The sequence below is a fragment of the Equus przewalskii genome, chromosome 1 (genome assembly GCF_037783145.1).
Source record: "Equus przewalskii isolate Varuska chromosome 1, EquPr2, whole genome shotgun sequence".
Taxonomy (NCBI): Eukaryota; Metazoa; Chordata; class Mammalia; order Perissodactyla; family Equidae; genus Equus; species Equus przewalskii.
In genome coordinates this window covers 174,521,044-174,537,392 of record NC_091831.1, presented here as the reverse complement: position 1 = coordinate 174,537,392, position 16,349 = coordinate 174,521,044, and the positions used below count along the sequence as shown (strand labels likewise).

Below are 16,349 nucleotides of genomic sequence, written 5' to 3'. Positions count from 1 at the left end.
TATCGAAAGGTCTGAAAAATTATAGGTTTCAGGCAATTGTTTTTTCTCTCTTTTTTTTTCTTGAGGAAGATTAGCCCTGAGCTAACTACTGCCAATCCTCCTCTTTTTTCTGAGGAAGACTGGTCCTGAGCTGACATCCGTGCCCATCTTCCTCCACTTTATACATGGGACGCCTATCACAGCATGGCTTTTGCCAACAGGTGCCACGTCCGCACCCGGGATCCAAAGCAGTGAACCCAGGGCCGCCGAGAAGCAGAACGTGCAAACTTAACCACTGCACCAGTGGGCCGGCGCCCTCAGTCAATTTTTAAAGGACATATGAAATACTTTCTAATTTTACGAATGAACAATAACAACAAAGTCATTGCTGTCTGAGTTCTAGGCTCAGCTGTTTGCCCAGCTAACTCGACTGCCAGCTAACCTCTCAGGGAGCTCAGTGCCCGTCTCCATAAAGTAAGGGCAACGGATAGATCAGTGGTTTAAATTTAGCTTTCCTCAGAACCTACTAGGCAGTCTTCTAGAAAGACAGGCCTCACCGCCAGAGTTCGTGTTCAGGTCTGATCTGAGGTGAACCCAGGTAGCTGCATTTTCCTGAGGTTCCCTAGGTTCTTTCCGGTGATAAGCCAAGTCTGAGAACCACTACACTAAATAACACTTGGTGAGATGGGCAGAGCGCGTGACGAGGACTCTTGGCACTGACAGCTTGTAAATGCTCTAAAGGAAAGTCCTCTCACAGATGCAGAGATAGGATATCCACCGAAATCTTGCCTTCAAGCCCCTTAAGAAAGGGGCTGTAGTTTACTCACCTTTATTTTTGTCACACCTAAACTTTTTAATGACTGCTAAAGTCAAGAAAGAATCTTTGAAAGATGACGTCCTATGCCACCCCCAACAGATGCTTAGTTTGTAAGTCACAGCATATATATTTCTAAATACGAAAACAATAAGAAAAAATACTCAGCTTTCTCAGAATTCTTCAGGTATTTATTCATTGAATAAATATTTACTGAGCCAATACTACAGGCCTAGTGTCGTTCTGGGTGCCGGGGACACAGCAGTGAACAAAGTGACACAAATCTCCATCTTTACGAAGCTGACAGTTCAGTGACATCAAACAGAGGAGAGCCACCGTATCAGAAGCTACGAGTCCACAGAACAGACACACAACCACAGCAAAGGCTGACTCCTGCAATTAAAGTTTTCCCACCACAATATTCTTCCCTCTCCAACTTCTCAGGAACGAATCTGAAGTAGCATATATTTTTTAACATAATTAATTTATACAAAGCAGGCACAGCTCACTTCACATAACAGTGCCCCTGAAACACTGTGCATAAATAAAAGTTTAGCAAACTAAATAACTTTAAATACATTCCTTGGGAAAGTAGGGGCTATTCAGAGAAGAGCAGGGATGGCCTTACAGGACGTTCTGCTGGGACTCCTCTGGTAAGTCTATTTATTTTGGCAGTTAATCTAAGATACAGTGTTCAATGAGAAAAGACAATTACAAGAAGGTGAATAGTATAATGGCAGAGAAACGATGAAGGGATTTGTACACCTATGTTTATGAACGTATACGCAAAAAAATCCCCAAAGATAGAAAACTAAATTCTGGGAGGCGCATGCTAAAATGACGAGGGGGATTCTTTTACTTTCCTAATTATGCCTTTTCTCCCTTGTCTGGATTTTCTAAAATAAACATGTACTACTTCTATGAGCAACAAAAACAATAAAGACATTCCATTTGGGGGGGTAAAACCGCTTTCTGTAATGTGAACAATTACCCCTAATTATTCTGTGTGGAAATCTGTTATCATTGTTCTCTAATGTATATCCTGGTTTTTCTTAAGACACGGCACACGCGTCCTCCTCTTTTCTCCCATTCTTGTATGTGGCACTTACTGGTTGCCTTTTAAACATAAATCACAGCGATACTCTCTCCATACCTGCTGGAGGGATCATCATCCTGCGGTCCTGGTCCCAGGGAGGTGACAGGGACCCCGTGTCGGAAGGCGCTCTATGAGGGTCAGTCAGCCTATCGCAGCTTGACTCTCCTCTTTCATTGCTAATCTGCTGGTCCAGAGGATTCCCTGGGCCTCTCAAGCCTAATTAAAGAAAAAAAATACAACACTGTTTTATCTAAAAAGGGAGTATAATATCTATCATCAAATAAAATCCAGACAAAAAGTGAAAACAATCAGATTCCAACAAAGTTTCCCCAAGACACATGAGACTAAACTCTATCCTGCCAAAGCCATTTCTAGGACAACGAGGACAAATAACTTTGCCACGTGCATAAACAAACATTTGCCTATAACATTCACTTTTAAATGTTATCACCATCATCATTTACATATATAAACCAGTGGTTAAACTGTAAATTATAAATACTAAGTCTGAAAATAAGAGTAGAAAGTAAATTGTAAAGATTTCTATACCAGATGAATAGATAACTCTAAAATGAGGGTTTTGTTGCTTAAACTAACTTGCTAATAGCCAAAGAGAGCGTGATTCCTTTAAAACAGTAATAATTCTGCAACTACTCAAAGTATTTTTTAGAACAACTCTCTCAGAAATGTACTCAGATTAACCTAAGAGCCACTCAAGAAATTGCATCTCAATGTTGCAATGTCTCTCTCTACTTCTGCCCCAAAATAATTTTAACCAGTCTGATTACAAACTTTATACCCACCAGATAAATTTGGCTTTAAATGGTTTTTAGCAATTTATAAATATCAAATTCACCTTCAAAAAGAGCTCACAACTCCGAAGGCAAATCTAAAATAAGAGTTTCAAAAACATCACCACCATTAGAATAAACACTTTGAACACAATAACGCTCATCTGGATAAGAAAATCTTTACATTTATAAAGGAGGCAAATCATTTTAAAGTTCCCTTCTTATGACCATAGAAAGGATGGTACCTCAGTTAATAACTCATATTCAATTAAAATGGAAAAGACAAATGTAAAAAAAACTTTAAACCATTAAATAACAAAATATATTAATACCTCATTTATCTGTCATTTAATGGGGAATGAGGTCTTCTCTAAATTACATTACCCAGAAAACAAAAGCTTATTCCCTTCATGGAACAGTTTTAACAAAAACAAAAATTGAATAGAAATCTTTCTAAAATGCTTCCCACATTCAGTACCTCCTTTAAGAAAAGAGACAAATTAATTTGACCTTTTTTCAGTACCTTGTGCAAATCAGTATAAGCATTTTTTTTTTAATATATAGTAATCTTTTTTAAAGTTTTCTATCTACTCTTTTTTGTAAAGCCAGGAGGTCAACTGACTTTTATGTCAGAAGGACAACCTATCTCTTTTCTCTATAGTTGTACATTCTTGTAAATTCCCCGAATCTTCCCTTCTAGCTTGCTCATCCTTCTAATCAGCTCATTAGAAGAAAAAGGCTGGGAAAGCAGAAAGTTAAATTGGTAAGAAATTTGCAAGAGTCAACGAGGCTGAGTTCTTCTAGAGGGAAGCATAGATCTCTAAGGAGACATTCAAAGGCTTCTCCTGACCGCTCACTTCCAGAGGACCACCATACAGGCCGATGGACCACCATACAGGCCGATGGACCACCATACAGGCCGATGGACCACCAGGTGAAAACCTGCAAACTGGAAAATGCTAAAGGGTACAACATTTCATTCAGACCAAATGTTACACACAATTTACCCTAAGAAGAAATTATTTTCCTTATACTCAATCTTGTTTAAACACATATCTCATCCAAACTCTCAAATTTAAAGAGAGAATAAAAGGAAGGACGAGGAAGGGCACTGCCCACCCTTCTTCAGTGGGTCATAGAAACTTTCAGTCCAAAGCAACTCTTTTAAGACCTGCTGGTAACTTACCTAAAACTTCTGTAGCTTTTCTAACAAATAGTAAAACACCCTTGCAAATTATCTAAACGCATCGTATCTTGAAAGTAACTAAAAAGGAGAGGGAAGTAATTTAAATAGGAGAGGAGAAATGAAAGGTAATTTTCACTCTAATTCCAAGTATTTCGTTGGCTACAAGCAGTCCTTGACTTATGCCATTCAATTCCCAGTGATTCACATTTGCAGTTTAGCCAATTACACCCTTATTTCTAGGGCACTGTTTTTCAGGCTGGTAGCTGCAACCTGTTGTGGTATACGAAATCAACTTAGTCTTAATCCACATTTTTTTTAATGAAATGGAACAGAACTGAACAGACAATATCAGAAAGCATCAAAACTAGTAAGGGTAGGACTAGTGCATGTAACAGGTTTCAACTGCATTTATGTTGGTGTGTAATATGACATGAGATAAAATATATTTTTCACTGTAGGACAAGGTAAAAACTTGGGGGAAAAACAGATTTGGGGCACTTACAGCACACATGTGAATTTCTAAACTAGTCCCCTTCGTGGAGTGCTCAGAACGAAGCTCTCCTGGAATCCAGTGTCAGACTGCAAGTCAGCCTCCTTCCCTCGCAGCTTTCGGTTCAAAGCCCACAGAAGCAGAGGCTCTCTCTGAAGCGTCCCCAGGCTGAGGACCATCTGCAGCGGGACTGAGTCCACAGACTCCCTGAGAGGCTATTTTGATGAGCAGTACCCTTTTGAATATACGCGCGTTGGCAGGTTGGGTTTAGCTTTGGTGTTTTATTTAGCCTCATTACTTTCTGTTCCTACCGCAGATTCAATCTGCTAAAATCACTGATAAAAAGCGGGGGAGGGGGACACGACATGGGAAGAAGGCCACCAGCTCTTACTAGACACAGACTTGGGCTAAAAACCTAAGACTTCTGATCCTGGAATAAACAGGGCTTTCTATGGTTGAATTTTGCCACAATTCAAGGGGAAATTTTAAAGCAACTTGACAAAGTGAACACAGTATGGTGAGCGATCAAAGGAAGAAATCCAGCTGCACAGGGAACACCAGGTGAGCGCTGACGCGGCAGATGCAGACAGCCCAGCGGCGAGCGCGAGCTGGAAGCAGCTCCTGAGATCCCCAAAAACACAGGAGGCGGCAACAAAGCGGACAATCTCGGGCCAGTCCCACAAGCACTAGCAAATGAGTCAGGGCTCCTTTAAGGTTCCCATGAAAACCCTGCCTACAAGAGAACACCTCTGAATTCCTGGACTCTAAAAAGAGGTGCCTTCCTTTCTGATTTTCTATATACAAAGATCATGATAATGAAGTAAAAAAAGATTTTAAAAATTCTACACTCTAGTAATGCTTCATTAAATACAGTTTTATGCTAGGTTATATTATTATTGTATGTTCTGTACTCTTTATAAAACTTTATATTACATAGTATGATATGTCATTTTTAAGAAGTCAAATATGATTTTAAAATATATGCATCAAGCGCTTGATCAAAATGTAATCTATTATAACACCGTTTCTAAGAGAAAAATATTTTAAAATTAGATGTCATAGAGCTCCTTTTCCAGACAAAAGTCACCCACAATAAGTGCAAGGAATGCCTGTATTTTCCAAAGGTTTATTTTAAAGATCATTTAAAAGATAAGTGGAGATGAAAATATACAGGAAGGAAGAAATCTAGAGCAGTAAAGATGTTTAAACAATATACCTCTTCCTCGTCCCCCTGGAAGCAAAGGTGAGAGTCTGAGTGGGCCCTCCAACAAAGTGGGAGGGGAGAGAAAAGCTCTCGTTTCAGGTGAAGGTCGACCCAATGGTGAGGGACCATATGGGGAATGCTCTGGAATAATTAAAACAGCATATTTAAAGTCATAGCTTCAATTAGCTACACTACAGATTAGAATTCCATGTCAACAATTACCATCAGGTCATCCCACTGCAATTTACGGTTAATCCATGTCCTGAAAATTAATTATGCCTTGGGCTTTGCTAATATGAAATAGAATTAAATATGGAACCCTGTGTTTTTGAGGTCTGTCTAGCAAATGGACACTATAGTCAATAAAAACATTATCCTCTTGGTAAGTAATACACTTAAATAACCATACAATATTAAGCAAGGGATACTGGTGATATTTTGGAGTTATAAGAGGATTTGGGGGCGGATAAAGTTTGGTTTGGTTTTGTTTTTAACGGTATTAAGCTTCCAGATATTTCAGCTGGTGAGGGTTGTAATGTGGAAGGGCTCAGTTTAAAGTAGAGCCAGATAGGCTGTATTGGGCCACGAATTATTTGAGTAAAGTTCAGATTTTGAAAAGTAGGAAAAACACACAAAATACTCTGAACTATCAGAAATTACTTTTGACTCATTATCAGTGAAAATTCAATTTGCATATACTAATTCATCAAATAAATCACTTTATCTACAAACCATATAACCAAGAGCCCTATCATTTACAAACTTCACCCCTCCCAAATTACAGTTATGCTTCTAAAAATCAACAGCAACATCAAAAAAGAAACTGAAATACCACCAAAATAACACTGTTTAAACATGTTAAATTTATTGTGTAGCTTATATAATATTCAAATATAGTTACAACAAAAGATCAAGGCATTATTTACCCTGGGACTTCTGCATTAGGTTCAAACAAAAATTTTTTCTGCATAATTCCCCCCACTCCAAACTTTGTTACTATTTGAAATTCATAATAACCTGCTATTTTTAAAATGTAGGGGGCTGGCCCAGTGGCACAGTGGTTAAGTTTGGCGTGCTCTGCTTCAGCGGCCAGGATTCAGTTCCTGGGCACAGACCTACAGCACCCCCTGGCAGACATGCTGTGGCAGCATCCCACATACAAAATAAAGGAGGAATGGCACAGATGGTAGCTCAGGGACAATCTTCCCCAAGCAAAAAGAGGAAGATTGGAAACAGATGTTACCTTAGGGCCAATCTTCCTCACCAAAAAGAAAAGTAGAACTAGACTTTCACGTTAACGAAAACTGGACTCTCAAAAGTGATTTTTAAAACTTTTCAACGGCTATTAAAATGGGATTCCACCTATATAAAGATAGGTTTCTTTTCACTGCCTCAGGAGCTTAATTTCAACTGAAATTACTTTGAAAAATCTAAAGTATTTGGGATAGCATTAATGCTAACTCATTAACGAATGGACTGAAATCTTAAATACATCTTCCAAAAACCTTGTTCTCTCTTGGGGATAATTAAAGCAATCAAAGCTCAGATTATTAAGGTTTTCCCACTTTTTTAATTAATACTTTTCAATAATTAAAACCCAACTGTTTTAATTCTTACTTTTATAATGCAAGCAAAGTCCAAAGAATAGTTAATATGTAAACAGTCACAATGTTATTCCATTTAAGCATTCCTTATTCATTCTCCCCAAAATTAATTAATGAGTAGCTTACTTCATGCCAAGCACTTTGCTTTTCAAGGAGCTCAAGGTACTAAACATGTAGCATCTTATAAAATTGCACTGAGAAAGGGAGGCAGCAATTATTTCCATTATTGCTAGGGAAACAAAACTCAGAAACTTGGGAGACTACGAGAGAACTAAGATTACAACCCTGGGTCCAAAATCTAAAATATTTATAAATAATAGTGTTAGTTTACACTAATATAAACTCTATGTGCAATATATACATATATATGTATTTTAAATGAGGGGTTAAAAAAAAAAAATGCTACCTCTGCCAAATGCTGCATTTGGAACATCAAGTGCATAAGGATCTTTTTCTAAAAGTTCAAATTTAAACTCTGTTTCTGTTAATCTGCAAATAAAGAACAAACATCTCTAAGTTACTCGTCCAAGAGAAGCACCCACATTTCAAGAAAAATGTCACTATCAAGTATGAGCTACACTTCACTATCTCAATATCTGCACAGAAGAAACAGATCTTTTCAAGTTATTCTGACCAAAGCACCTTTCTACATCCCCCACTAGTTATTTTGGGGTAAGAGGTTTCTTTTTGCCTGGTGGCAGTGATGTTTCATTGAGGTTTGGAATTGTTTTGTTTTTTCTTCAAAAACAGACTACCATCAGTACTACTGCACAGAATCCACATTTTACAAACAGCAGGGTCCTCCAAGGTCAACCAGTTCATGTCTCTCATTTTACAACTACGGAAACTGAGGCAGGAATTTAAATGATTTACTCAAAATAAAAGTGCCTGGAATAAAACACAGGGCTCCCGCTCCGACTCATGTGTGCTTTCCACTGTAATGCTAGCCATATAATTCCAATCATAACATAAAATACAAATCCGATTAACTCTTCCTACTATTTTACTCCTAAACCGTTTGTCTTCAAATTTTTTAAAGAATCTTATTTCTAGTTCTTGGTCATCAGATCTGAAATAAAACATTTAATCTTTTAGTTTTAATTTCTGAGTAGAAAAGCCAAGCAAGAAAACTAAAACTAACATTGGATAATGTTAATAGTACATTCTAGCAAGAAATTATAACACTCTGGGAAGACTGTCACAATCCTGACAGAAAAGCATCTACTGTTCCCTTCGATCATACCTTGTAAATTTTTATTCTCCCTTTCATTTTATTACTGTAAAGCAAGGCCACTCAATACGATAAAACCAGGGGATGAGAAGAAATAATAAACATTTATTCTGTCCACTTATAAACTAAAAGATGTCGATACTCTGAGAATTACTATGTCAAAGAGATTCATTCTTTGTCTTTCCATCCCTTGTAACCTCCTTCTACCTACTCCAGTTATTAAAAAAAATTTTTTAAGTTACCCTTTTTACAGAAGAATATGTGAACAGTTTCCTTCTTCTGTTAGAGTGATCTCTCTAAGACAAGAGTTTCAAACAAAAAAATCTAGTAACTTATAGTAAAACTAATAAATGTTTCACCACTAAATATGCTGGATTCACTGCAAGTTTTCTTGTTTATCCTTATAAAAGTATTAACTAATTAATAAAATAACTAAGAATAAAAGTAATAACGAAAGTTTTTAAAGTGTTCCCACTAAAATACTTACTTTTGTCTGTTGTGAGCATTTTCTTTCCTTAAATCATTGAGGTTTCTTTCAGCATTCCGTGCTGCCAACTTAAAGAAAATAATACATTTTTAAAATACATTTATACAAACTTAAAATGAAAGATACACATACATAAATATCACAATGAGAACATACAAAATCACAATCACTTAAGTAAGGATCTATTTCAGGAAACACAATGTAAAGATTTTTAATTTCAGAATTTCTTTAAAGGGAACGAGTTTCATGTAACCAGAAGACATGAGCCTAAGGTTGGAGCTGCATCATGTACGTGCCAATGAATGCTGTTATCTAGGTGCAAAGTCAAGGATTAGCATTATTTGACGCTGTAATATCCAAATAACATGACAAGAGCCATGAAGTAAGAGGACCCAAGCTTAGGTGATGGGAATGGGGACTCAGGGCCATTATCCATGGGAGCACCACCATGAAAGCAGGCAACTGTCTCTGGAGAGAAATCACCGCGACTCTGTGAAACCATAAAGGTCTAAAACAGTTCACAGGATGTGACAGGGGCCATTTTTTTAAATGGCTGAATAGAAGCAAAGCATGCTGCTTTAAGTACACAGCACTGTAAAGATTCTACTCCTATAGGCTTTCATATTTGTTTAGTGACACTTTTATTTAATAAAATAAAAGGTTAGAAAAATCAGAGTATATATGTTATAGAAAACAAAGCTTACACTTATAATAAATACCAAGAACATGCACTATTTCCAAATAGCTGTGGGCACAGGTGAGACTTGCATGGAACAGTGCGTGTTCCCCAGTCATTCCGTGGACTCTGCAGATCAGAGGCAGCAGAGCACGGAACGTCAGACCTGCCAAACTAACCAACCCACTGGGGCAAGCGCATCCAGCCCACAGAGGTAGGTAAACTGACTCAGTCTATAACCACAACTCTTTACAAGCAAAAAGAACTCTGCTATCAAATACAGTCACTTAAAATTGTGAACTACACGTGAGAATTGACTTTAACTGGCCAAAGAATAAATTATGTAAATATTCACACACACGAAAAAGCTTAACCATATTTTAGCACTCGCTATCAAAAAGATTTCACGTGTAAATCATTTTCCAGTATATAATCATATAATCAATTTTGTACTAACAAAAAAGAATGACACCATAACAATTTTAGTTAATAAAATATCAATTCATTTAACTTCAACAAGGCAGAACGAAAATTACTTCTAAATGTTTTCTATGTAGGATAGTATGACATATCTACTCTTAAGTATAAGGCACTAAACAATGCATAGTTAATAAGTCAAAAGTAAATTCTACTGTGATTATAGTGCTAACAATATTAAAGATATACTTACAAAAAACATATAAAAATAAATGATGGCAAATAATTACAGGCTCTTGAAAAGCTTACACTTAAAAGTTAGGTAAAACTGTAATTTCAATGAATGACCATGCTGTACGGTAAAACACCGTATTCAGAAAGTAAATACTTACAATTTGCAAAAAAGCATTTTATCAGGTACAGATGTTAAGGGAAAAGAAACAGTCCCTATCTTAAGAAGCTTAAATCTGTGGTAGGCACAAATATAAATGACTATGGTACTTGCCACAGGACACATAAAAACAAAGTACCATGTGAGTTCAAAGGAAGAAAAGATTATAGCTAAAAGGATGCAGCAAAGAAATGCTCAATGGAAAAAGTAACATCTGAAATTATGAAATTATTTATAACAGTAAAAAAGTAGAAACAAACTAAAGGTTTATCAAATAGAAAAGGTTTATATAAATTATGAAACATTCATAGAAAAATACCTATGATATACTAAGTAAAGAAAGCAAGTTATAAAACAGTAATATATAATATGATTCCATTTTTTTAAACATATATGTGCTTTTATGTCTAAATGTATTCAAAAAAGTATGGAATAATTGAAAGTGATATTCTTGGTTACTTCTTTGTACCTTTCTATATGGGCTAAACTTTTTTTGTTTTGTTTTGTTTGTTTGTTTGTTTTAATTTTTATTTTTTTCGGATGCACATCATATTTCGAATTCTGTATACATTACATCATGTTCACCACCCCAACACTAATTATAGTGCATCCCCTCACATGTGACCCTAATTACCCCTTTCGCCCTCCCCTCTCCCCCTTCCCCAAGGGTAACCACCAGTCCAATCTCCAATGCTATGTGTTTGTTTTTTTTGTCGTTTTTATCTTCCACTTATGAGTGAGATCATATGAACTTTTATTTAATGAGTATTTATTATTTTTATAAAGCCTGAAAAATATCTTTTCATTTTAAGACATAAAGGGCATTTCCGCAAGTTTTTAAAAAAAGTTAATGTCATTTACTAAACAAGAAATTCAATATACAGTAACAGAAAAAGCACGAGACTTAGAATCTAAAAGGTCAAAATTTCAATCTCTATTCTTCACTCTTTGATTGTGTGACCTCGGGCTGTTCCGTCATCTGCAAGACCTGAATTATAATACCTATTTTATGGTTATTGTGTGGACTGATTGAGTAATATATGTAAAATGCCTTTAAGTACAGTCCCAAGAACACAAGATATTAATAAACTCAATTCCTCTCCATCTTTAAAAAATAATCTGCATCTGAGTGCTTAGAAAGTGGTGAGGAAGGGTCGGCCCCATGGCCTAGTGGTTAAAAGTTTGGTGCGCTCTGCTTCGGCAGCCTGGATTTGCAGGTTTGGATCCCCGGCATGAGCCTACACCACTTGCCGGCCATGCGGTGGTGGCAGCCCATATATAAAGTGGAGGAAGACTGGCACGGATGTTAGTTCAGGGTAATCTTCCTCAGCAAAAAAAAAAAGAAAAGAAAGTGGTGAGGAGTGGTGAAGAAGACTAAAATCATCATTTCCAAGCTCAGCTTAATTCATTAACGAATCTTCACTGTATTGAGCAAGCCCTCAATACAGAAGCATACAAAATCTTAGAATTGGAAAGGAACTTGACATTCAATGTATCTAATTTCTCACCCTATGCTGGAATCTCCACTCCAAGAAATATCTATGCCTAAGACGCCTAAGAAATATCTTCCAAGCTTCAGTATAACATAGTGATAATGACAGCTAACACTGAGTGCTCTACGTGTCAGGCACCCGGCTGACAGCCTGACATGAGTTGTCTTATTTAATCATCACAATAACTCCAGGAAATAGGAACTACTGACACTTCTATCTTACAGGTGAGGAAACTGGTGGCAGGTGATGGAACCAGGATATGAACAAGACAGGCCGACTCCAGACCCCATGTCTGCACCCACTGTGCAAAGTGCCTCCCCTTGTAGACTCTTAGGGCCAAGTCCCCCAAAGGTCAGCTATTGCAAGAGCCCCACATGGTAGAAGGGTCATTCTTATCATGAGTCAAAACCTGCATCCCCGTCCTTTCCTCATACAGGTCTCCCCTGGGGCACTGACATGCCGTTTCTCACAGTGGCCTTTTCCTTAAAGTCTATCAAGTATTCAACAGTGAGAAGCAGATACCTGAGCTATCTGACTTTTAGAACTAGAAGGGATGTTAGATATCACTGAGTCCAATCCACTGTTTACAGAGAAGTAAGCAGCCCCAGAGAATTTTAAGTAATTTGTCCCTAATAAGCAGTGGCAATCCAGCACCCTGAAAGAATGAATCCGTGAACATTACATCACTGTCCCCAGAGAGAGGATAACTCCTTGCAAAGAAACAATGCTGAAAGCAGAGACGGAAACATCAGATTCTTTGAATAACTATGTTGTAACAAGGTATTCAGTTCATAAGGAACACAATTTCACGACTGGTGAATTAAAAGAAACTGATTTTTTAAAATACTACCATTACTTTTGGTGTAAAAGTGTACCTATCACACCGCTCATTTAAATTAGGAAAAAGAACAATTTGACAAAAGAGCTTAAGAGTAATTAATACTTACCCAATTATCATGTGCTTTTTTCTCATGGGAAATAATCTGAAAAAGAGAGTCATTAAAATACTACTGGTAACTATTAAAAACATTCACATCTACCACTATGATTTAGGACACAACTCATAAACTCAAAAAATAACAAGTATCTCTGAAAAGTCAGTCAGTAACATTTTAAAGCAAATGTCATATACACACGCTCTACCCTATTACACTTTTAAAACAGACACTGAATGTAAAGACAACTAAAATTTTTGTCCAGTAAACTTCTATTTTATGCAATAATCAACTACAACAGGAGCTGCCAATTAAGAGATAACCGGCCCAACTGAATGTGAGACCAGATGCTGACACGTTTATTTGTTTATGCAATCCCCACTCCCAGCACAGCGGGAGACACGGCAACTTTAAACAGGGTCTCTCAACCAGAACCCCGGGCTCCCTGGAAATGTTCCACAGCCACAGGCAAACCTCAGGAGAGGCACACAACTAGTCAGGTAACTATACTCCTGCATCACGACAGAGATACCAGTTCAAACACATCAGAACTGTTTGAAGTTACACACACACACATGCACACACACGCGCACACACACACGCGCGCACACACACGCGCGCGCACACACATGCACACACATACCTGCCCTTGATAAGAACGAATAGTTCTCTCCAATTCTTCTTCAAGATCTTTGGCTCTCTTTCTATAAAGAATAAATAATCATTCTACTATTAACATATACTAAGAAATGATAGAACAGTATCTCTACTGAAAATAATAATTAGGACATCTAGAGTGCTTTGTTTCATGTAAAAAATAAGTGCAGAACTCTACACAATAATCACCTTTAAGAGGTTCTAAAGTATATTTTTTCCTGATGTAATTTCAACATTAATTAAGCTTTACTTAGGATGACCTAAACCAAAGGTCATGCAAAGATTTATATGCTATATTGGTTCATTTTTTTTTAAGAGGCATGATCTTGAAAGATTTATTCAGATGACTATAATCTTAGAATTCTTGGAAATCAACAATCTGTGTGAAGTAAAATGTTACTTATTAGCTTTACAAGACTAACAAGATAATTCCTTCTATTTGGATAAAACTCAAGCTTACTCTTCCCAACGTAAAATGAAGTCTCATGACTTTTGGGGACACTGCTGAATCTTGCCCCTTATTTTCTCTGGGTTTTCTATTATTTTCATGGAACTAATGAGGAGCAAACCAAGGTAAAAACTAGACTCATAGTCTTATAAACAGAACTTTAGTTGTGGCTCACTCTTCTTTTTACGGCATAGTTCTTCAGCTCATTAATGTTGGATACACTCCTCTCCATTTGAACCAAAGAGGAAAGACCTTGAAATTAATAGCGATTCATAAATTTCTTGACATTAACATAAAATAGGATTGCTCATATTCAAATACAACTAATGCACAAGATTTAAAATCACACATGCTAAAAGAAAAACATTTTTTCTTTTTCCTATTTTCTGTAAAATTGAAGAATAGCAAGACATCAAATGAAACAAAAATATGTTGTTTTATTTTTTTTTAGTTGCTTTATCATTTTTCCTAATATTAGGTTTTTGGATACTCTCCCAACCTCAAAAAGAAAAGGATAAAATATATTTAATACCTATAGGTCTCCAGTTCTTCGGCCGCATGGCTGATCTTTTCATCTGCTTTGGAAAGTTTCTCCTCTTTCTCCAGCCGGTAATTTTCCTCTACTGTTAATTTCCTTAAAACAAAAAGCATTTTATTTCTTTTACTACATGTCATAAAATAATCAATTATATCTTTTTAATTATAGCACAAGTGGTGCTTCCCAAAGCAATTTGCATAATACCACTAAAAACATCATATGCAATTAAAAAAAGTATCTGTGTAAATACTCCTGGTGTGGAATTGAATATTGTAAAGCTTCTTATCTAATACAGCATTACTAATATAGAAGCTTCAAGAGTTATCTCGAAGAATTTGTCATAGAAATAAGATTGTCAAAGGTAAATATTAATAAAAACTATGATGACTACATATTATTTATCATGCCTTTTTGTAACGAAGCATTGCATGTATTAGACGAGAAGTCACCAACTAACGAACTGGGTTTCAATAATCTTTAAATTGGTTGTTCAGTTGTTAAAGTAGTGATTAGGCTTCCAGGTCAGTTCATCCAAAAAAACCCTCATAATGAACCCAGAGTAAATAAAGTGAGTAGTAGCACTAGTCCTACTGACTACTTCTAGAGTTCTTACAATGATAACAGCTAACTTATTGAGCCATTAGTATACGTCACAAACAGTCCTCAGACTTTTACATGTATTATCATCTTCAGTTACCACAACAGCTCTACAAGAAGGGTACTATTTTACAAAAAGGAAAATGAAGCACAGAGAGACCAAATAACGGGGCCAAGGCCTAGACCTAGCAAATCGTGACCCCACTAAACCCACGCTGCTTCACATGGGATCAGGAACAACACTGCCCTGGAGAATACTTCTTGAACACCACAGGAAAACACATCGGGACTCCCAACTATGGATGTCTCCCTTTCTTCACGATCTCTGGGCAGGAACATGACAAAACCACTGAAGGACTTCTGCAGGGCAGCAGGAAAAGCTTTCTGTTCTACACGCTACCTCACCTATGGCTTAGAAAGCGCTCCTCACGTCAATCGCTTCATAGGTGTTGTAAGAAAATAAAAGTGATCTCCCTAGGAAGAGCCTGAAAGTGTGACGGGCTTAGAGACGGAAGAGAGCTGTGTTCTTACAGACTGTGAAGACTGAAAAGGGCCAGAAATTCTCTGACACCCCTCCCACTGCGAGGTAAAGTCTATGACCCTTCCCCTTGAATTCTGGCAGGCTCATTAATGACGGAAATCACGCTGTGAAAGAAAACCTAGTGATACAACTCAAAGACAGTCACATCTTACTGCACATACTTCAAGCAACACATCGAGCTTCTGTGTCCTCCTATTTCCTTCTCTCCAATATGAAATTTGGGAAAGTGCTAGTAATGTAATGTATCAGTCATGAAAAACATCAATATAGCATCTAAAAAATGACTGAATCAGTCTGATTCAGGCAAGAGTTTTAATTTAACATTTTTCTGGGACTATCAACTCTCTATAATCTACTCTGAAGAACAATCAGAGGCATAATTCACTGAATTTGAGTAGTTAACATTTTAATTTAAATATAAGAATGGAATATACAATATTTTGGGAATTCAAAGCATTTCAGGGTAATAAATGAAATCACGATATGAACAACACAGACACAGCTAGGATTCTACTCAGCTTCCCATCCCTGCTTTCAATACCTACAGAAAACATCTTTTCTTCTTTGAAATTTTAAACATTACTCATTAAAATTCCATAAGCAACCATTTATTTTTTCTTCAAAAGATACCCTCAAAAGTATTTCTTTCATCCCAAATAATCCCTTTTATGTACAAAATTTACTCACGATATCTTTCATCCTAACCTAAAAAGAAGGGCCCATTCCTAGGTTTGCTGACGGAAACCATAAGGCTCCTCCGCAGGTCTTGCATTT

The 16,349-nt window shown here is 36.9% G+C and overlaps 1 protein-coding gene across 17 annotated transcripts in view; it reads right to left on the bottom strand.

Annotated features, from left to right (window-relative positions):
- MIA2 (MIA SH3 domain ER export factor 2) overlaps positions 1-16,349 on the bottom strand; it is an 88,079-nt gene that overhangs the window by 16,708 nt on the left and 55,022 nt on the right. For 8 of the 17 annotated variants that reach the window (XM_008519426.2, XM_008519427.2, XM_008519431.2 and 5 more), the window contains 7 exons: positions 14,432-14,533; positions 13,438-13,498; positions 12,807-12,842; positions 8,883-8,950; positions 7,571-7,653; positions 5,573-5,701; positions 1,947-2,105 (listed from right to left, as the gene is read on the bottom strand). In XM_008519426.2, the coding sequence (XP_008517648.1) occupies positions 1,947-2,105; positions 5,573-5,701; positions 7,571-7,653; positions 8,883-8,950; positions 12,807-12,842; positions 13,438-13,498; positions 14,432-14,533 (638 nt within the window). The remainder of the gene's footprint in view (positions 1-1,946; positions 2,106-5,572; positions 5,702-7,570; positions 7,654-8,882; positions 8,951-12,806; positions 12,843-13,437; positions 13,499-14,431; positions 14,534-16,349) is intronic. The other 9 variants (XM_008519428.2, XM_070629514.1, XM_070629592.1 and 6 more) reach the window with 2 other exon arrangements.